Source organism: Eretmochelys imbricata, chromosome 1 (genome assembly GCF_965152235.1).
Source record: "Eretmochelys imbricata isolate rEreImb1 chromosome 1, rEreImb1.hap1, whole genome shotgun sequence".
NCBI classification, from domain to species: domain Eukaryota; kingdom Metazoa; phylum Chordata; order Testudines; family Cheloniidae; genus Eretmochelys; species Eretmochelys imbricata.
Genome location: NC_135572.1, coordinates 296,379,480 through 296,401,240, shown reverse-complemented (window position 1 = coordinate 296,401,240; position 21,761 = coordinate 296,379,480). Strand labels below are relative to the sequence as shown.

The following is a 21,761-nucleotide window of genomic DNA, read 5'->3' as shown; positions in this document are numbered from 1 at the left end:
TGGGTGCCCCATTTGGGATACCTTAAATGGGCCTGATATTCAGAGGGTCGATGTTCAGACTTTTCTAAAACCTTTTCTAAAGGTTCTATTCAGGTATCTCAAGTTAGGCACCCAAAATCACTACTCACTTTTAAAAATCTTGACCTAACTTCACCCACTCATTTCATAGAGGTTCTGAACATCCACGAGATGGTTATGGATATGAACAGTGTCAAACAAATAATATCTTCATAAACTATTAATATTGCTCTTACAAAATAGTAAATTTATAACTTGCATTAAAAATAAGTATTACTGGCTTGTTCAGTGGATTTATTCCTTGTGTGTGTGTGTGTGTGTATATATATATATAAAATTTGTATTGCTCTGGATATAATACACACACAGTTATTTATAGTGATTACCCTTAAACACATGCCAAATTTCCATGAAATAAATAGATAAGGTAACTTCAATATTTGCATTATTTCCTATACAGCACTTACTGTAGGGAATGTTTAACATCCTTAATTAATATTATCTAATGTAATTTCCAAGCTTTTAAGGTTGCCACTACATGTACGTGTAAAAGCACATACACAAATGCAGACTATGTATGTATGCATGTACCGTACATATGAATCTGCACAATCTGTGTGTGCATATATGTGCATTTTATATTTTTATATACACACACACACACACAAGTCTTTTAGCTATTCCACTGCCATCTTTTCAAAAGGAGTTCATAAAATCTTCATGTAATGGAGGAGTCTGGCTGGCGGAGCTTTCTTAGGTGATTTACAACAAGGTCAGCAGTCCTTATCACTCTAGGAAAATCATGCTGTAGGTTCAATAACATCCAATATCCATAATATTGCTGAGCTTGGCAAAATCACAGGAAACATAAAACAATGACAAAGATTGGAAACGGTTAGTTTATCTTTTTTCATAGATGCTGGGAGAATCAACACATTCCTAAATAAGAAAAAATTAGCATGTCCATGTGAATGAACACATTCCTAAGCAAGAAAAAATTAGCATGTCCACGTGAATGAACAAAGAAATGAACTTTGTAAATGGAAGTCATATTAATAATTGATTCCAATTTACCTTTCAGCGAGTCCGCCTTTAGTAAGACTTGAGATGATTATTGGATCAAAGGGCTCTTCAGTACCAGAAATTGTGATCCCAAGTGGACCACCATAACGCTTGAGCTCTACAGTGTAAATAATTGCTCCAGAACTCTCCTGTTCATCTGCAATAAATGCCAAGAGGACGCAATTGGTTTCTTATGAAAGAAGGAATGAAAAGAATAATACATTCAGACAAGTGACTGGAAATCAGACAGAGCATCCTCAAAGGATTACAGTTCAGATACAATATTTATTCATTATTCCACTGGTTTATTTCATAAAACAAAAATAAGAGAATCTCTCATTTATTTTGCTTTTATGGCAAAAAGCCAGTCCCATTGAAGTAAATGGCGGATTTCCCATTCACTTCAGTGGAACCAGGATTTGATGCTTAAGTTTTAAAATCTTGATGTGTATGTTTTCTATACAAATGTAATTTCAGGATTAAATAGTAGAGAGGAGACACTTTGCTGTGGGGAAAACCAAGACAGTTTTTCTGTTAACTGGAGTAGACAGTAGGGGGGTTAAAACAGGGAGGAGTTGTGAGGAGGGAGAAGTTTGAGGTCATCACAGTCTTAGTTAACCAAACATTTCCTTGAGTTGAGCAGCCTTTATTTATGTATTTATTTTTTAAAGAAAAATCTGATATTAGGTCAATGTTTTTGAAGGGCATGTTTTGAGTCTACACTACTGATATAATTTAAAAATAATTCCTGGTGTCTATGTATCAACAGACATCAAGCTAAACAATAAATTGACTAGGGTCATTTTCATGAAATCATTTGTATGACATCTTGGTTTTTTGTCTTAGCACACAATAATCAGGGAATGAAGAGGGAAATTTTAGTGGGTGACCAAAAATGGAGTTCTCTACACGTTGCCCAAAAGGTGTCACAGCAAGAGAGCAATCAACTGTAATGCTTGTAATTTGTGAGAGGAATCTTAAAAGTCAGATTATCCTAAAACCAAAATAACAAACGCTCACTTGCCCTTGTTTATGATATTGATATTCACCTAGTGTGGTTGGTCTGTCAGGCATGCATTCTCAGATCTGTGGGTAATGACATTTTGAAATGGCTCAGTAGGCACCGATAACCCTTAAGATGCATATTCAGCAAACATTACCAGAACTAAACCGTGACAGGCTAGAGTTTTTAAATGTTCTGCTCATTTAAATCACAGACCTTTAAAATAAAGAAGGAAATATCATGTGTCAATGGCACAGGTCCATAGAGAGAGTAGCTTTCTTTTAACACTGTACAATGCACTGTGTTAGAATAAGGGAAATGATATTTTCTTTAAAGCTATTCTGTCTCTCTCTGCTTCGTTGTAAAGCTACTGTCTAGAATCTTCATCAGTTCCCTTTTACCTAGCTTCCTGCTATAGATTTAAACAAACAATACACATATCATCAAAGCAAAGCAAAGGCTTGTGTTGAGAGAAGAATTAGTAATGTATTCAGCAAAGAATCACTGCTGGCATATATGCCTTTCATATATAGCACGTACATTTGCTTCCTAGCTGGGACACCTGTTAAATGGGTTCTGGCCCGCTCACATTTCCTATTGGATGCATTTTTCCTGCCACCTGATTTCCAGAAAGTCACCATCACAGACAAATAAATAACACCCAAGATCCAGCTGGAAGTGATCAATGGTCATGTGATGAGTTTGCACAAAACTGTTGCCACTTTAACAACAGAAAGGACTGCAGACTCCACTCATTGCTTGTTTGCTCATTTACAGAATGTTGGCAAAGTACTTAGAGATCTCAGGCTTAAAAGAGCTACATAAATGTGGAACTTAATAAAGATGAACCATATTGTTAAAAAAATAACTAGCAAATGATGGGTCAAACTGAAAATGCAGCAGTTGGTATTTACTGGGTGTTGACAAAATACTGTAGTGTCCAGTTATCAATAAGGAGGTATAGTGTAAGAGTAATCAGACATTACTCATATGATAACCAATGTCTGCATTCCTACAGAAGATTTATAACTATTAGGGGATGATAAGAAAGGAGGCCAGTCTATTACCTGTTTGTTTTGCTCAGCTCAACTTAAGACATTTAATGACATAGCAGAACAGATTTAAAATTGCAGCATTACTTATCGTTAATGTTACTTTCAGACAACTTGAGTTCTGACTATTTAACAACCTGAAAAGTATTTGGCCTGAATTCATAATGATAGCTGTTTCTGCTGCCAAATGGAAGACCTAGATTTGTAAAGATTTTCAGGGTTGCAGGTTCAGGTCAATAGAGGTGATGACATAAATGTCAGGGTGAAAAGTTGGCAGGAAAAAACGAGTATAATTTCTTGGGCTCAAGTGCGTATGTGACCCCATGGTAAAGAGGCTGAATCATATTAGATCTAAACATATTAGGATTTCCTTAAGCTTGGTGAAATTTCCCCTTGTTGCCTCTCACCTACTGATGCAACTTGTAACAGTTCTTTGATTTTGCATTTGATACAAGTACTGTAGTCCCTTAATGCTGCACTATCTCTGCTATATGTGCTGGTCTCTGTTCTGCAAAGTGATATTTGCTAAATACAGACTGGAGTGTAAAGCAGAAACACAACTGCAGAGCCCTATTAGCATGGATCACTTCACCAGTGACCTCACCACTTGGGTTGGCTTTGAAGAGAGTGGCAGAAGGAAGGCATTTTGTTTTGCTTGAAGAAGTAAGGGGTAGGAAAAAAGGCAGGATAAAGACAAACAGAAGGGTGAAAGGTTTAAATAAAACCAAGCTGAAGGTATAATAATGCATAAAAAGAAAAAGTAACCAAATGAAAGAGAATGGAAATTGGAAGGAGAAAAATTCTAGGGGGAAGAAAGATGGTAAAAATAATTTGCAAAAATAGATGATTAAAAAGAACCTTACAGGGAAGAAGAAGAGAAAAACAACCCAACAACAACACAGAAATGAAGGATGGAGCAACAGAAGAATTTAAAAATAACCATTAAAAATCTTAGGGCTTGTCTATGCAGCAACATCCAGGAAAGTTACTCTGAATGAACAAAAGTCTGAATTTGAAGTGGATGAGTTAAACCGCATTAAAATCCTCTATGAACAACCTCATTCAGAATTAAAGAGGCCTTCCAATTCCAACTTTGGTTTAGTTTAGTTCACTTCCAAAATGAATTAAGTTAAATTGAAGTAAGGCCACTTTAATTCCGAATAACAGTATCAGCACAGGGATTTAATGAGGTTTAACTAATCCACTTCAAATTAAGATGTTTAGTTCATTCAGATTACTTTTTCTGGAAGTTCCCATATAGACAAGCTCTGTGTGTTACACTATGGTATAGAAACTGTTTTAGAGTGCTCTATGACTACTCATCTATAAACATCAAGCTTCATTTCTCTTAGGGAACTTCCAATTAATGATCAATTTTATTGAGTTTAAAGAAACATTGTTGTTCCATGCAGCCCAAGTTGAGAGAAAATAATTAAATATGTATAAGTCAGGGGTCGGCAACCTTTCAGAAGTGGTGTGCCAAGTCTTCATTTATTCACTCTAATTTAAGGTTTCGCGTGTCAGTAATACATTTTAACAGTTTTAGAAGGTCTCTTTCTATAAATCTATAATATATAACTAAACTATTGTTGTATGTAAAGTAAATAAGGTTTTTAAAATGTTTAAGAAGCGTCATTTAAAATTAAATTAAAATGCAGAGCCCCCCCCCGGACCGGTGGCCAGGCCCTGGACAGTGAGAGTGCTACTGAAAATCAGCTCGCGTGCCGCCTTTGGCACGTGTGCTATAGGTTGCCTACCCTTGGTATAAGCAATATGCTTAGTTAAAATTCATTTCAATTAAGGTGGGTATTTTGTTTTGTTTTACTTTTTGCCTCCATTTTTCATAATGTTCCTTTTTGATTTCTTGGGATATTGATTGAAAGTTGCTTTTTAAAATTGTTAATCACAACATATACAGACTGGAACTCATTCCATTTTTTTTTAGTAAAATCTGCATAGAAAATTATATTCACTATGTCTACAATCTGTCTTTGTTCCAAAATTTGAATATATTTGGTTACACAGAGTAGATAATAGATAATTAAAACTTACTAATCATAGTTGTTAGTCATGCAAGAAGACAATTTAATTTGTAGATAAAATAAATGATTCTTGATTATATTCTAGTATCATATTAATTTAGTCATAAAATTAAGAAACATTCATTTGCAAAAGTAACTTAGTAAGTAAGGGTCCTATTCAGACTAAAATATACACTATCTACCAGGGTGCACAACTCCCAAAAGGCCACATATGCTGCTTCTGAGCAGACCTAGGGTAAAATCTTGGCTAAAGTGAAATCAATAGCAAAATTCCTAGGTTTGCTCTGGGGCAACACCACACCTGAGAGTTGCAGAGATGTTTAGAATTGAGAGGGGAACATGTAAAATTAACTCCTGCCCTTCTGGTATTTCTTATTTTAGATTCCAATTGCATCCCATATTGGTATTGCACAGGCTGCTAGTAATCTACACTTTTGACTGGGGAGGGAAACTAGGAGAACAGATAGGAGGAAGGTAAGAGACAGGATCCAGTGCTGTTGTAAATAGAACAGGGTGGGAAACAGTTTTCCAGTCTGGTGAACATTTTTGAGATTTCAAAATTTTTTCCCATTCTGCATCAGGACAAAACAGAGACCTTACCAGAGAGCGGTGAGAGACAGAGACTGACCCACCCCAGAACAGTCTGGTGGTTAGGGCACCCATCTGGGATGTGAGAGGCCCAGATTCAAGTTCCTGCGCTGAATCAGGCAGTGCAGGGGCTTGCCCATTGTAATACTGGTTATTCTGGTGTGTCCCTGCCCCTTTTGTTGTGACCAGAAACTCCATCCTGGACACAAGAAATCTCCTCAAAGGAAGTTTTGTCAAAAATGATACATTTCAGTAAACAGTTTTAGTGTCAACGAAGCGGCATTTTCTGAAGGAAAAAACATTTTGTCAAAAAATTTCTAACCTGCTCTAGTTTCTGACCTCTAAAAAACACAAGTTACTTGTGCCGGGGGGCGCGGGGTCCCTCACACTTTCCATTGTTGAATGGAAACTCCTTCCCCTAATCACCTGCCTACAGTGGCTGCAGTTTCCTGCTTTTCTTCCATTAGCTGTTTCACTGAGCTCTGTAAAAGAGGTGTCAGGTAGGCATCTCTTTGGGCCACATGATCCTTTATTTCTATAACTATCTGACATGAATTGGCCATGCCAGTCCCTCCCTCTCCCACATTAGGATGTCTGAGGATGTACTGAGTATGTTTAACCAATTCCACATCCTCATCCCTATGAGCCTAATCACCATATACTGTAGGACAGAATTCAGTTTTTGCGATCATTTGGCTGGCTGGATCCAAAGTTACTTTTCAAAAGCCAATTTCTGCAGATGCTGCTGGGTTTGCCCCTCATTACTACTGATCAGACCAGAAGTCATTTCTTCACTGTTTTCAGCAGTAGAAAAGAATTTAAGAACTTCCTTGCTGGCATTCAGCTACAGAACAAGAACATTATAGTGTGTGGGGAGCTAGTTTAGTCAGTTATAACATATAATTTAGATGTAGCTACTTAGATTGCAAGCTGTTGGAACAGGGACCTTGTTTTTGTTAGGTGTTTGTCCAGTACCTAGCATAATGGGGTCCAGGACTGCAGCTCCCCTGGGTGCTACCAAAATACAAATAATTAATAACTACATTTGGACTGACCTGCTTTGGCATTAAAATGCCTAGCAGAACTCACTCTGTTCTCAACAAGATAGGATTTTGCTTCCATGAACATATGATTTGGGAAGTTTGCTGTTTTATGGACTGGATGTAGTAATTGACATAGTGTGCAAAATGGTGTTTGCCCCAATTCTCCCTTAGGGGCTGATCCTTCACTTTGCTAAGCACTCTGTTCCCAATCCAGCAAAGTACTTAAGTACAGGCTTAACTATAAGTGTGTGAGTAGGCCTGCTTAAGTCAAATTTACGTGCTTAAAGTTAGGCATGGGCTTAAGTACTTTGCTGGATCAGGGTCACAGGCCTGATCATCAAAGGCACTAAGGCATTGTGTCATGATGCCAAGCGTTGCAGTACCTATCTTTTAGGCCCCTACAAACTCACAGGAACAACACTGTGACCCAAAAAGCCAAGTCAGGCACCTAGGCTCCCTATACAACGAATGGGCAGAGATAGGTACCTATGAACATGCTCCACAAGAGCCAGCATGCTTGGTGGGGAGTCAACTAAGCTAGCCAGCAGGAGATGCCAAGGAAAGGGGTGTGTCCTAAACCCTCTTATCTCCTGGGGTTGGCACCTAAGTCCAGGCTGCAGGGAGGAAGCTAGTGTTCCACAGTTGGGGACCCCTCTCCTGGAGTCAGGTGGTTTAGGCACCTAAGTAATTTCTTGTGAGGATGAGTTAGGTGCCTACCTCACTCCACACCAAATGGGGGGAAGAAGAGGAGCATGAGGTGGTGATGGTAGCACCGCCACCACCTGCCTTGTAACTTTTATTCCAGTGGTTAGAGAACTCCTCTGCTCAGGCTGAACTCCCCCGTCTGCCTAGGGCAGAATGGGTTTGGAACTGGGGTCTCCCACCTCTCAGGAGGTTGCTCTAACCACTGGGCTATGAGATAGTCTGACGTGGGATTAAGTAGTTAATGACTCTCAAATGACACTCTCCTGACAGGTGAGAGATGCTTCTCCCCCTGAGGCAGAGGGGGAATTGAACCTGGATTTCCCACATTGCAGATGAGTGCTCTAACCACTGGACTAAAAGTCATACATTAGGCACCTCCTGCTCTACCACCTCCTCCTCCAGACAAACTTTGAATGGGACTCAATCTGGTAGGCAGCTTCTGAGTCCCATAGGTGAGCCAGGTACTGCTTTACCTATCTTCTCCTGGTTCATGGGTCGCTCTGGGCCTTAGGCGAGAGGTAGGCATCTAGGTGCCTAGAGTGAGGCAGCAGTGTGCATGTCCAGAGGCAAAAACATAGGAATCTAGAGATCTGTTATGCTGAACATTTCAGTGCCAAGTTTAGACACCTACAGTGTTTGGTGACAGCCGAGTGGGAGATTTGTGGATCACAGCAGTGCCTAAAACCTGGATTTAGGTTCCTAAGAACCTTTGTGGATCTGGGCCAGAGCATCTTGCAGAAACAGACCCTAATTCAGGATTCTGTTTTATGTCCTTGAAACAGGGAAGACTTACATGGTCACATAAGGGCAAAATCAACATGATGTGTCTACATCTGAGGGGTTAAATATCGCCTTGGAATACAGAGTAACTTCTACTACTGCAAAACCCCTATCAGTAATATAGCCATGGAGACAATTTTAGACTGCATAAAGTCCTGTGTTTACTTTTATTCTGAACATCTTTAACTGACATTAATAAATATGTCAAATTTAACACATTTTCTAACTGCATTCTACACACAGAATAATAATCCTATGCTCTAAAAGACATGAAAGTGCATGTAACTACGTCACCATTCATACCGGAGTTATCTTCATCTTTGCGGATCTTTAGTTTTACAAGGTCCTCACAGTGTTGAAGGATCTGAACAGCATCTTCCATGGAGCAGTTGTCCAGTCGAATGTTATCTATGGCAAGCAGTTTATCACCAAGTTCTAGCGTTCCAGTTCTGTAAACAAATGAACATTACATGATTAATTAGTAACATATAAATATGCTTTTTAAAGTAGTGTTAACTCTCATGTACCATTCAAATGGATTTTAATTACTTTGGAAAAAAATTAATACATCTTTTTCATCTTGGTTTTGGATGACAATCTTTAGTTTTAATTAATGGAGATTGAAAATATATTATTTATTCTTCCAGTAAAATGATTCAATTGATTTGGAAACTTGACAGACCACAGAACTCTTGTAAGAGAGTTTCTATGTGCACAGAAGTTACATGGGGCACAAGCTGAAGGCAACAGATTTTCCCTGAAAGTTTGAAAGATCTCACCTGTGAGCAACACTTCCTTTCTTGATATCAGAAATAACAAGGGGGTCCCCTGGTTTTCTACTGGATGGAGCTGTAATAAAGCACACACACACATATACTATTTATATATATATGTAGATTGATAGATATGCTACACAGACCATTTTGTATGTACCTAAAATATACATAACAAACACTCATAAATTACACACACAAAAACTAAATTAAAAGAACAATGCAAAAGCAAGCAGCCAAGAGTTAGGAAATGCCAGATTAAGGTTGCCTATGCAACCTTAATTTAGTCCCATTATGCATACGCATTAAGATTGAGGCCAGGCCTACACTTGGAACACTTTGCTGGTATAGGAGTAGCAGCTGTGTTAGTCTGTATCGGTAAAAAGAAAAGGAGGACTTGTGGCACCTTAGAGACTAACAAATTTACCTGAGCATAAAATGTAGCTCACGAAAGCTTATGCTCAAATAAATTTGTTAGTCTCTAAGGTGCCACAAGTACTCCTTTTCTTTTTGCTGGTATAGCTATACCACTATACCAGAGAAGTGATCCTAGTGTGGAGGCATCTTATATCATCAAAACTGTGCTTTTGTCAGAATAGCTTATTTCAGCCCCCGTTCCCCCCCAAAAAAACTACACAGGTAAAAGCTCAGTTTTGCTGATATTACTGTCTACACACCAGGCATTTTTGTAGTACAGCTATGCTGGTCACAAATCACACTTTATCATATCCTGGGACCTGGCTGATACAGCTATGCTGGCTGATGTCTGTAGTCTAGGAAATAATGGCCACAGTCTAGAATTACATAATCACATTCTATTTGACCACCTGTAAAAAGTCTGGTTTAAGTGACTTGCCCAGCATCACACAGGAATGCTGTGGCAAAGGCAGGGATAGAATCCAGTTTTCTGGGACAGCATTCAACTGCCTTAACTATTAGGCCATCTCCTCTCTCTTCCTGCAATTCACTGCCTCATTCACTACACATCATCCACCCTTCTGTAACAAATGAACCAGGGGTACTACAGACAATCTCCTTCACTACACAACCCTGATTCCTCCCCATAGCAACTCTAACTTGTGCAAAAAATAGTAAGTGATCATATAATTAAAGACTGTATCATAATGCAAAAACACAAGGGGGCATTTCCTAACTATTGAATGTTTGACTTTGCAACCTTAACGTTCTTTTAACATAGTTTTTTGTATGTAGTTTCGTACATTTTTAAAAAAGCAAACTGAAAAAAAATCCACCATGTGGCATCATATTTACATCCACATAGGTCATCAGCAGGGTTGGAACCTTTATATCCACCACACAGACCTCTGCCATTTGAGCTAAAGGAGTAATGGATGGTAGTAGTAGATTCTCATCATTTATGTGGACCAGCACTAGAGGCAGAAATCTCTACTGAGCATGTGTGATTTTTCAGAGGCTTATAATTTGGCCAGATATAGGCAGATTTTCGTGGAGATGGCCAAAGGCAAATCCTGACACAAAGGCCACCCCTAGCCAAATTTCAAGTCCCTGTTCCAAATCATGGGGACGCTAGAGGTTTTCAAAGCAAAAAAATTGCCAGATTTTTTTAACATAAGTAAAACACTGTATCTTCCCCTAGCATTGTTCTTGGAACCAGCTGAATTGTCCTGGCTGGAGTTCTCCCAAAAAAGGCAGATACCTGGCATGGAGAATTTCAGCCCAATTGGATAAAATACGACAAAGTTATAAGCAACTAAAAGCAGGGTCTTATAATGGGAAGTGTCAGGTAATTTTAAAAGTAGGTGAAACTACCAGCCCCTCTTTTAATAATTATTTTATATATAAATCAATCTTAGATTAATCTTATATTTTAAAACTGACTGGGGATGTCTGTCACCAAAGAATTTTGATGAGGTTAATATCTAGGGCCCTATCTTGCCTTTGGATTCACTGGAGACCCTTAGGCCTGTGCAGAGTCCCAATGAAATCACTGGGCCTCCCGATTGCTAGATTATTTTAGCAAACATACCGATGGGATCTGCAAAAAGAAAACATGAAAACACCACGCTAAAAAATATTGCTTTTTCTGAATTTTGCTCGATATGGAAATTTAGCTCTATTTTTGAAACTTCATGCTTAGTATATTCTTTTTTATGTAGCTGTTGAAATCCCTGCACAATGAGAGCCCCTACACACTCTGTATTCTGAACTAAGAACATAAGAACGGCCATACTGGGTCAGACCAAAGGTCCATCTAGCCCAGTATCCTGTCTTTCGACAGTGGCCAGTGCCACGTGCCCCAGAGGGAATGAACAGAACAGGTAATCATCAAGTGATCCATCCCCTGTCGCTCATTCCCAGCTTCCGGCAAATAGAGGTTAGGGACACCATTCCTGCCCATCCTGGCTAATAGCCATTGATGGACCTATCCTCCATGAATTTATCTAGTTCTTTTTTAACCCTGTTATGGTCTTGGCCTTCACAACATCCTCTGGCAAGGAGTTCCACAGGTCGACTGTGCGTTGTGTGAAGAAATACTTCCTTTTATTTGTTTTAAACCTGCTGCCTATTAATTTCATTTGGTGACCCCGAGGTCTTGTGTTATGAGAAGTAGTAAACAACACTTCCTTATCTACTTTCTCTATACCAGTCATGATTTTATAGACCTCAATCATATCTCCCCTTAGCCATCTCTTTTCCAAGCTGAAAAGTCCCAGTCTTATTAATCTCTCCTCTTATGGAAGCCGTTCCATACCCCTCATCATTTTTGTTGCCCCTTTCTGAAACTTTTCCAATTCCAATATATCTTTTTTTGAGATGGGGCGACCACATCTGCACAGAGTTTTCAAGATGTGGGCATACCATTGATTTATATAGTGGTAACATGATATTTTCTGTCCTATTTTCTATCCCTTTCTTAATTATTCCCAGCATTCTGTTAGCTTTTTTGACTGCCGCTGCACATTGAGTGGATGTTTTCAGAAAACTATCCTCAGTGCCTCCAAGATATCTTTCTTGAGTGGTAACAGCTAATTTAGACCCCATCATTGTATATGTATAGTTGGGATTATGCCTTCCAAAGTGCAATATTTTGCATTTATCAACATTAAATTTCATCTGCCATTTTGTTGCCCAGACACCCAGTTTTGAGAGAATCTTTTGTAGCTCTTCGCAGTCTACTTGTGTCTTTACTATCTTTAGTAATTTTGTATCATCTGCAAATTTTGCCATCTCACCGTTTACCCCTTTTTCCATATCATTTATGAAAATGTAGAATAGGACTGGTCCCAGAACAGATCCCTGGGGACACCACTTTTTAACTCCCTCCATTCTGAAAACTGACCATTTATACCTACCCTTTGTTTCCTATCTTTTAACCAGTTACCAATCCATGAGAGCACCTTCCCTCTTATCCCATGGCAGCTTACTTTGCGTAAGAGCCTTTGGTGAGGGACCTTGGCAAAGGCTTTCTGAAAATCTAAGTACACTATATCCACTGGATCCCCTTGGTCCACATGCTTGTTGACCCCCTCAAAGAATTCTAGTAGATTGGTGAGGCATGATTTCCCTTTACAAAAACCATGTTGACTCTTCCTCAACAAATTATGTTCATCTATATGTCTGACAATATTGTTCTTTATTATAGTTTCAACCAGTTTGCCCAGTATTGAAGTCAGGCTTATAGGCCTGTAATTGCCAGAATCACCTCTGGAGCCCATTTTAAAAATTGGCATCACATTAGCTATCCTCCAGTCATCTGGTACAGAAGCGGATTTAAATGATAGTTTACAGACTACAGTTAGTAGTTCTGCAATTTCACATTTGAGTTCCTTCAGAACTCTTGGGTGAATACCATCTGGTCCTGGTGACTTATTGCTGTTTAATTTATCAATTTGTTCCAAAACCTCCTCTAATGATACCTCAATCTGGGACAGTTCCTCAGATTTGTCACCTAAAAAGAATGGCTCAGGTTTGGGAATCTCCCTCATATCCTCAGCCGTGAAGACCGATGCAAAGAATTCATTTAGTTTCTCCACAACGGCCTTATTGTCCTTGAGTGCTCCTTTAGCACCTCGATTGTCCAGTGGCCCCAGTGGTTGTTTAGCAGGCTTCCTGCTTCTGATGTACTTCAAAAAAATTTGCTATTACTTTTTGAGTCTTTGGCTAACTGTTCTTCAAATTCTTCTTTGGCCTTCCTAATTGTATTTTTACATTTCATTTGCCAGTGTTTATGCTCCTTTCTATTTTCTTCACTAGGATTTAACTTCCACTGTTTAAAGGATGCCTTTTTGCCCCTCACTGTTCTTTTAACTTTGTTGTTTAGCCACAGTGGCTCTTTTTTGGTTCTCTTACTAATATGGGGGTATACATTTAAGTTGAGCCTCTATTATGGTGTCTTTAAAAAGTTTTCACGCAGCTTGCAGAGCTGTCACTTTTGACACTGTACCCTTTAATTTCTAGTATCAGAGGGGTAGCCGTGTTAGTCTGGATCTGTAAAAGCGGCAAAGTGTCCTGGGGCACCTTATAGACTAACAGACGTATTGGAGCATGAGCTTTTGTGGGTGAATAGTCGGATGCATGACTAACCTCCTAATTTTTGTGTTGTTTCCCTTTCTGAAATTAGATGCTACAGTGTTGGGCCACTGTGGTGTTTTCCCCACCACAGGGATGTTAAATTTAATTATATTATGGTCACTATTACCAAGTGGTCCAGCTATATTCATTATATTGGACCAGATCCTGTGCTCTACTTAGGACTAAATCAAGAATTGCCTCTCCTCTGGTGGGTTCCAGGATCAACTGCTCCAAGAAGCAGTCATTTAAGGTGTCAAGAAACTTTATCTCTGCATCCCATCCTGAGGTGACATGTACCCAGACAATATGGAGATAATTGAAATCCCCCATTATTATTATTGAGTTTTTTATTTTAATAGCCTCTCTAATCTGCCTGAGCATTTCACAGTCACTATTATCATTCTGGTCAGGTGGTCGGTAATATATCCCTACCTCTATATTCTTATTATTAGAGCATGGAATTTCTATCCATAGAGATGAACTGAGCTGTAGCTCACGAAAGCTTATGCTCAAATAAATTGGTTAGTCTCTAAGGTGCCACAAGCACTCCTTTTCTTTTTGCAAATACAGACTAACACGGCTGTTACTCTGAAATCAGAGATTTTATGGTACAATTTGATTAATTTCCAAATTTTACTTCATTTGATTCTATGCTTTTTTTCACATATAATGCCACTCCCACAGCAGCACTGTTCTGTCCTTCTGATATATTTTGTACCCTGGTATAACTGTATCCCATTGATTATCCTCATTCCACCAAGTTTCTGTGATGCCTATTATATCAATATCCTCATTTAATTCAAGGCACTCTAGTTCACCCATTTTATTATTTAGACTTCTAGCATTGGTATATAAGCACTTTAAAAACTTGTCTCCTTTTAGCTGTCTGCCATTACACGATGTAATTGAATGGGACTCTTTTTTTGTTTGATTGTTTCTGATCAGACCCTGCCTGTATTTTATCATTTTCCATCCTATCGTCCTCACTAGGACATATTCTCTATTAATAGATCCTCCCCTAAGGGATGTCTGAACCATGTGCTCCTCCGCACCTGTTCGCTTTCCCCCAGCCCTTAGTTTAAAAACTGCTCTAGGACCTTTTTAGTGTTAAGGTTGGAGAGCGTGTTCGGAACCTGAAGGGTGCATAAGAGTGCATAAAAAGATACAGATGGTAAGTTCAATGCTGAGGCTGAAATTCTGCTTTTAGTCTACTTTAAAATAAAATTAAATGATTAATACTTTGTATGTGTAATCATCATGCATGAATTTCCTTTGATTTTTTTACACTCATTTAATATTCCAGAGAGGAAGACTATCCTGTGGTTAAGATACTGGCCTGGGACTCTGGAGATCTGGGCTCACTTTCTGGGTCTGCTGCAGATTTCTTCTGGGATTTTAGGCAGATCACATAGGCGGTCTCTGTGCCTCAGTACCTGATCTATTGTTTGTCTTACCTATTTAAATAGTAAATTATTCGGTGCAGCTACTGATCAACCTGTGTTTGTACCATGCCAAAATATGAGACCCTGACCCCAGTTGGGATCTCTAATAGGGGACTGCCCATCTCAAATTGGGTGGGACAGTTCCGAAATGCAGAGCTAATGTCCCAGTCCTGGGTTGAATGACTCTGGGACAGCATTTGTCCCAGATTACCTGCAGTGCTGCTCCATGCCTGCCCAAGGCTCAGGGGCAGCACCAGCCTCTTCCCGGTGAGGGAGGCTGAGGTGGGCCTTAGCCCCAGCTCATCACAAGGCCCCGCCCCCTGCTCTTCCTCTCCCCTGCCCAAGTCCCCACCACCTGGCCAGGTCAGAAGCTGGAGCCAGGCACTAGTAAGAGCTGCCCAGGGAGCACACGCTGCTGGTGGGGAGTCCTGGACCCTCCACCTGTCCTGGGCGATGTGCCTCGAGGGGTGGAGATATGGGCTGGGGACTGCTCTCAAGTACCCCATCACCCTACTCAGGGGAGGTGGAAGATCCAGGGCTCCCCACAGCGGCCTGGGCAGCTCTTACCACAGCCTGGCTCTGGCTTTTGACCTGGCCGGGGGAGGGGTTAGGGTTAGGTAAGAGGAGGAGCAGGGTGTGGGAGCTTGGGGGAAGAGGACGGGAGCGGGGTTTCTGCATGTGTCCTGCTTTTGCTTTTTGAAAAGGTGGTCACCCAAGTCTGTAAGGATCTGTCTACACAGTCCGCTGAATCAAGCCTCCCAGGCAAGATTAACAGACTCTGACTTGTGAGGCTCATGCTATCGCACCAAAAATAGCTGTGTAGACGTGGTGCTTTGAAGCTGTGGCTCAGACTCTGAAAACCCACCCCCGTCCCCCTAGGCTTCAGAGTCTGAACTCCAGCCTGACGCACAGCGCCTACAGAGCGAGTTTTAGAGTGGTATCACGAGCCCTGTGAGCTTGAGTCTGTTGACCTGGGCTGGGAGGCTCACTGCCCTGGGCTGTGTACTACTGTGATATTACTATTGAAACCAGAAAAGGGAAATAAAAATCCCTGAAATCTATGGGAACAAATAATGCAACGGCCCCCTCAACATTACTGCTATGACAAAATCAGAATCTACTGCTGCTGTCACATATCATTGCAAACAGGAAACACAGGCAGTGGTCACTGAAACATCTATGAACTTTTTTCAAAAATGTTTCCAACAAACTTGGATCAAATTATGATTTTGGCCGGGAAACTAGGCAAAAGCGTTTTTTCCCTTTAGTGTCCAGCCAAATCTAGGCAATTGCAGCTGAGTTTGGCTTTGAGTTTCCAACTTTGTTTGAACTCAAAACTCGAACTAAAATCCAGAGGCTGTACACAAACCAAGTCAGCAAACTGAAATCATTGACGCACAGCTCTTGATAACCCCTACTTGTTAGAGAACACTGTTTACTAACAGGACTAAAAAGCTCATTGAATCCATACGTAAGCAGTTCTTACAGTTGATTATTTTTTTTCTTAAAAGTGCATAATTAATATTATGATGGCTTATTTGGGGCTGCTCAGAGCCGTCAAGTAAATCTGCACATTGTGGATGTGGGCCCAATCCTGCAAACCCTTGAAATATTATATACATTCCTTACTCTTATTCCATGAGCTATTAGCTTCAGGGAGTAAGGTACAATTTGTTGTGAGTAAGGGTATCAGAATCTTACTAATGATATATAAGCACAAAAAAGAATAAATGACCTGCTAATCTTTTATGTATTTTTAAGGTTTGCCTAACATAAAGTGCTCATAATGATTTTTGGAAAATGAGTCAAGATAATTTGCTTCCAGGCTCAAACCTTGTACAACTACTGCTTTTGAAGCCCCTTGAAACAATTTTTTTTTCTGGCCCACCTGTGAATGGAGGTTAATAATAAAAATTCTGATGATGCCAGAACTGTATCTGCACTAACAGACACTGCAAGAACTGATTTATGCTCATGAACAGATGGTTCAATACCTGAGTACAATGTAAGGCTAATACAGAGTAAATAAATAAAAATAGATGGTACGTATAGATACACCCTTACATATACATAAATACTATTCAACATACAACTCCTCAAATATTTTTCTCCTTGACACTAAATATCACAATTAGCCTCCTTTTCTCTAATATATAATGAAAACAGCACGAGGTATCTCAGAAAAAGCACAATTCTGCCCCACTTTTATTTGAAGACCACTTCTAATAGATAAACAGTTTTTGTCACTCATTTTAGGGTGGCTGCTAAAGACAGGCTTTACTGTGTGTGTGTACACACAATATTCTTCCAGTTTAAAATTTCTACAGTGGGAGAGTATGCAACAGTTCTTTTATGCCAAAGGTGTATGATTTTCACATTTTTTGACTAACGTTCAAATATACTTAATAAATATGGACCTCATCCTGAAAAAATATATGCATATGTGAAACTTTACCCATAAGAGGAGTGCCACTGAACTCGGTTATTCATGTGCATAAGTGTTTGCAGGACTGGGGTCTATATATCTTTTGGTGTATGATATACAGGACATAGGAAATTACAATTTTCATATTACATTAGCAAATATATCTTTTTAACACCTTTCAATGTATTTTTAAAATATGTGGCTCTGATAAAATAGTTGGTGTGTCACAAAAACCAATCTTGAAAAAATCTATATTCCACTACATTGTTTAAAATCAATATAGATGGCAAATAAATTAAATCAAATTTAAGCACCTTACAATTGCTGAGGGCTGACCTGCTTAGTAATTTCCATGAAATGGCTCTGTTTAAAAAAAGATGATATTGCCTAGCATATTGTTGTGTCAGACATGGTTCCATTAGAGCTAGGAAAAAAAACTGGATAAAAATTGTTTGCCAAAAAATGTATATTCAAGTCAGTGGAATTCACCAAATTATTCTGTCTGGAATAAACAAACAAACTTGAAAACGTTGAAAAGATTTGTTTCGACATTTTTTAAACAAATTGTTTCAATTTGAAATGACTTTTTGTTTCAAATTTTCCTTCAGTTTTATTTTTACAAAAAGTAAAAAAGAACAAAAACCCAAACCCAAATCCTTTGGGTCACACAAAATGTTTTGATTCAAAACTAATTTTTTTTTCAACTTTTTTGTCTTGCTGAAAAAAAGTGGAACAATTTCTTTTTGGGTCAACCTGAAAGGAATTTTTTCTCCGAGTGTTTAGTTCAGCTCCTGAACCAGAAAATCAGTTATTTACACAGTTCTAGTTTCTGTGGCCTGGTTTAAAAAATGGAGAAGTTTTAATTTCCAGAAGCAGTTAATTGGGTATGAAATTGGTGCTAACTGCAGTATGAAATATAGAGTCACTTATCTTGGCAGACTATGGACTAGGTTCCTGATCCAAAGCATATTAATATAAATGGAAAACAGGCCTTTCACATGCCCTAGGTGGATGCTAAGGGGACCCGTAACCCATTAAAGAATTTTGGGGAACCCTGAAAGACTTAACTAGGACCTTCTTTTCGGAGGTTAAGAGTGTAAAATTGTGTGTGTTAGAGCAGCATCTGACAAGCCCATTGTATTGAGAGACAGTTGACATAACAGTTACATGAAAGCCAGTGGCTTTGGTTTACAGGGATTCACATGAACTTTTCTTCTGGTTTTACTTCATTATGATTTGTGCCCGCTTAGTTTCTATTTTGAATGAATCTTAAACAAAGTGAAATTCAGCCCCCAAAATCGAGTTGCACATGGTTTCCTCCAAAACTCTAAATCAGCTCACGGTCATTGAGTACTTTGTCCACGTTCAGAAGCTTTTTGAGAACCAGGCAGTAGTTTCACGTAGGCTTATTTATTGACCAAGAAAATTGAAAGAAACACCTTCATCTGGACCTCCTCTGCAGAGTCCCATTACCATTGCACCCAGAACCCCACAACAAGCCTTTGTGCATGCAGATCCCTCCCGCATCCTGATCCACCACTGAGCTGCCCACATCAGATTGCCCCACACAGAACCCTCTCAACCCACCCCTAGATCCCCCCATACTTGGATCCTGCCTTGCTGAGCCTGTCTGTCCACACCAGGTGCACCTGGCATGGAGAAGCAGGGCCCTGGGGTGTTTCTGGGGCAGGCCCGTTCCTTGCGTTGTGTCAGGATTGGGTGCAGCATCACCACTGAGTCCGTGTCCCGGGGGGATCTTCACAGTGATCTCCCACCTCTGTGCAGCTGGTGGCCTGTGCTCCCCAATGCCATGCTGGAGCCTCCACATTTATTTGACAAATAAAATTTTCAGAATTTTGCAGAATTTTAAAATATTGTGCGCAGAATTTTTTGGCGCAGAATTTTAATTTTTTTGGCGCAGAATGCCCTCAGTAATAATACCGATGGCACCTCAGACTAAGTACCTCACTAGCTCCTCTAGAACCTTTACATATGAACTAAACAAGAGGGGTAGCAGAAATGACCCCTGAAGACTCCTGCAGCAGAGTGCCTGCAGGAGTATTGACTACAGAGTGTCTACAGTGCTAACCCATGTCTAGCCCAAATGGATATTATATCACCTGATCTCATGTAGTATTTATGCTCTAAGCTTGATAGCTCCAGCTTTGTGGAGAGTTGAATTTCACCCACAGTGCATGCAGTTTCTTCCGTTGTTTTGTTGGGCCATTTTCATTTTGTTTTTTAAATGAAAGCATTTAACATTATGACAGTAATGTCAATAAATGGCATGAAGATATTAATGTGCTATAAATGCTCTGAGTGAAATTAGTATAAAACATTCACTCTGTTAAATCACACTGGCCCATTTCTGAGTTAATTCGGTAGAACAGAACAAAGTATTAAACCAAGCACAAGTACAACTGATTCAAGGCTTTACAAAGGGTCTGAAATCTACCAGACAAATTTTCAAAGTTTTAGTTAATGAGGGGGAGGATAAACACTTTAAAACCTTTGCATTACAGTAAGTTGAAAGAGAAAAGAAGACATCTTCATATAAATACATATAAATAACATTATTAATACAAGTAAAAACTATTTTTTATAAATAATCAGGAAATCAACATTGAGCCAAGGTCTAATAACTAAATAGAACAACCTCTTTCTAGGTCTTCCCATTGTTCAGTATTTTATTTGTATGAATGTTTCATGTGTTACCACTCCTTCTGCTGGCAGATCTATGACTTTAATTTGCATCAAACCGCATTCCTTATCGAGTCTAACAATTCTTGATATGCGTATATAACAAATGGGAACATAATAATCTGAACCTACAGTGGTGCATCTCATTTGTTCTTCAGATGCCAATCATAGTGCTAAATTCCTCACCGAATTTTTGACTAATTTTAATCTGTCGTGCTGCTAAAAGCTTTGATAATATAAATTAAAACACAAAAAAACCCCTACAGACATTTCACAAAGTATTTTGCATAAACATAATTCTGAATAAAGCCAATGGTCTAAGTAAGGCCACAAAAAGCAATGAAATTTTAATTCCTATCAGGCCAGATTCATCACCGGCATCCGTGCTCTATGCATAACACCCATTAACTTTAATGGGATTGTGCCTGCTTGCATCAAGGGCGGGGTCTAACAAGATCAAGTTACAGACCAGAGCCACTTTTTACTGGCTGCTAAAAAAAGTTAGAAAATAAAAAAAACATTTTATTTCAAATGTAAAATGACAATGTCAAAGTGTTAAAAAAATTAAATGAATAAATTTCCTCTCATTATTATTTTGACCTGAAATCTGTTTCCTTAATTAAATTAAATTTTGCTCTATGATGTGTCCATTTTTGCTGTGCCATTAAAGTGTCACACATGAGTGCTGATCGGCTGGCACTGACAATTTTAAATATATAAATAGTTTTGAAGCTATTTGCTTAGCCCACACATAACCTTTGGGCCCTGATGCAGCAAATGACTCCTTGTGTGGGTCCCTGCACCCAGGAGGAGTCCCTCTGAAGTCAGTACAGAAACCTCTTGCAGGACTGGGGGCCTTGCTTTGCTAAAATTGGCCCTGATGCAAGAAAGCATCCCTTGTCAGGGAAGAACTTTTGCTTGTAACAAAGTCCCATTGGCTTCTGTTTTTAAACTGACTACACTGGGACTTTGCATCTGCTTAAGTTCTTTCCTGAATTAGAGCACATATCAACTTAAATTTGACTTATGTTTTAGTAATGGCAAACTTGACCATGCCTCTTCAACTAGCTATAAACATAATACGGAAACTACAAATGTGTTAGAAGGAGATACTTGATAATAGATAGCATTAGCATTGCTAACTGGAGGCTCTGACTTTCTAATGTGCCGGGGGGTGCTCGACTCCCTGACTCTGCCTCAGGCCCCGACCCGCCTCGCCCCACCCCCATTCTATCCCCACCCTGCCCCTACTCCATCCCTTCCCCCAAGTCCCCATCCCGCCTCTTCATGTCCCGTTCCACCCGCTCCCCTAAGCACACCCTGCCCTCGCTTATCCCCCTCCCTCCCAGCGCCTCCTGCACACTGCGGAACAGCTGATCCGCGGCAGGTGGGAGGCACTGGGAGGAAGGGGGAGGTGCTGATCAGCAGGGTTGACAGCGGGTGCGAGGCGCTTGCGGGGTCGGGGGGGGTAATGGAGCTGGCTGCCAGTGGGTGTTCAGCACCCACTATTTTTCCCCCCAGCCCTGGCAGACCCACAGAGTTGACGCCTATGTTGCTAACCATCACACTGGCTG

The 21,761-nt window shown here is 39.7% G+C and overlaps 1 protein-coding gene across 3 annotated transcripts in view; it reads right to left on the bottom strand.

Moving 5' to 3' along the window:
• Positions 1 to 21,761, bottom strand: part of GRIP1 (glutamate receptor interacting protein 1) — a 361,453-nt gene that overhangs the window by 31,059 nt on the left and 308,633 nt on the right. For all 3 annotated transcript variants that reach the window (XM_077807749.1, XM_077807750.1, XM_077807751.1), the window contains 3 exons: positions 9,073 to 9,142; positions 8,597 to 8,742; positions 1,093 to 1,237 (listed from right to left, as the gene is read on the bottom strand). In XM_077807749.1, coding sequence (XP_077663875.1) covers positions 1,093 to 1,237; positions 8,597 to 8,742; positions 9,073 to 9,142 — 361 coding nt within the window. The remainder of the gene's footprint in view (positions 1 to 1,092; positions 1,238 to 8,596; positions 8,743 to 9,072; positions 9,143 to 21,761) is intronic.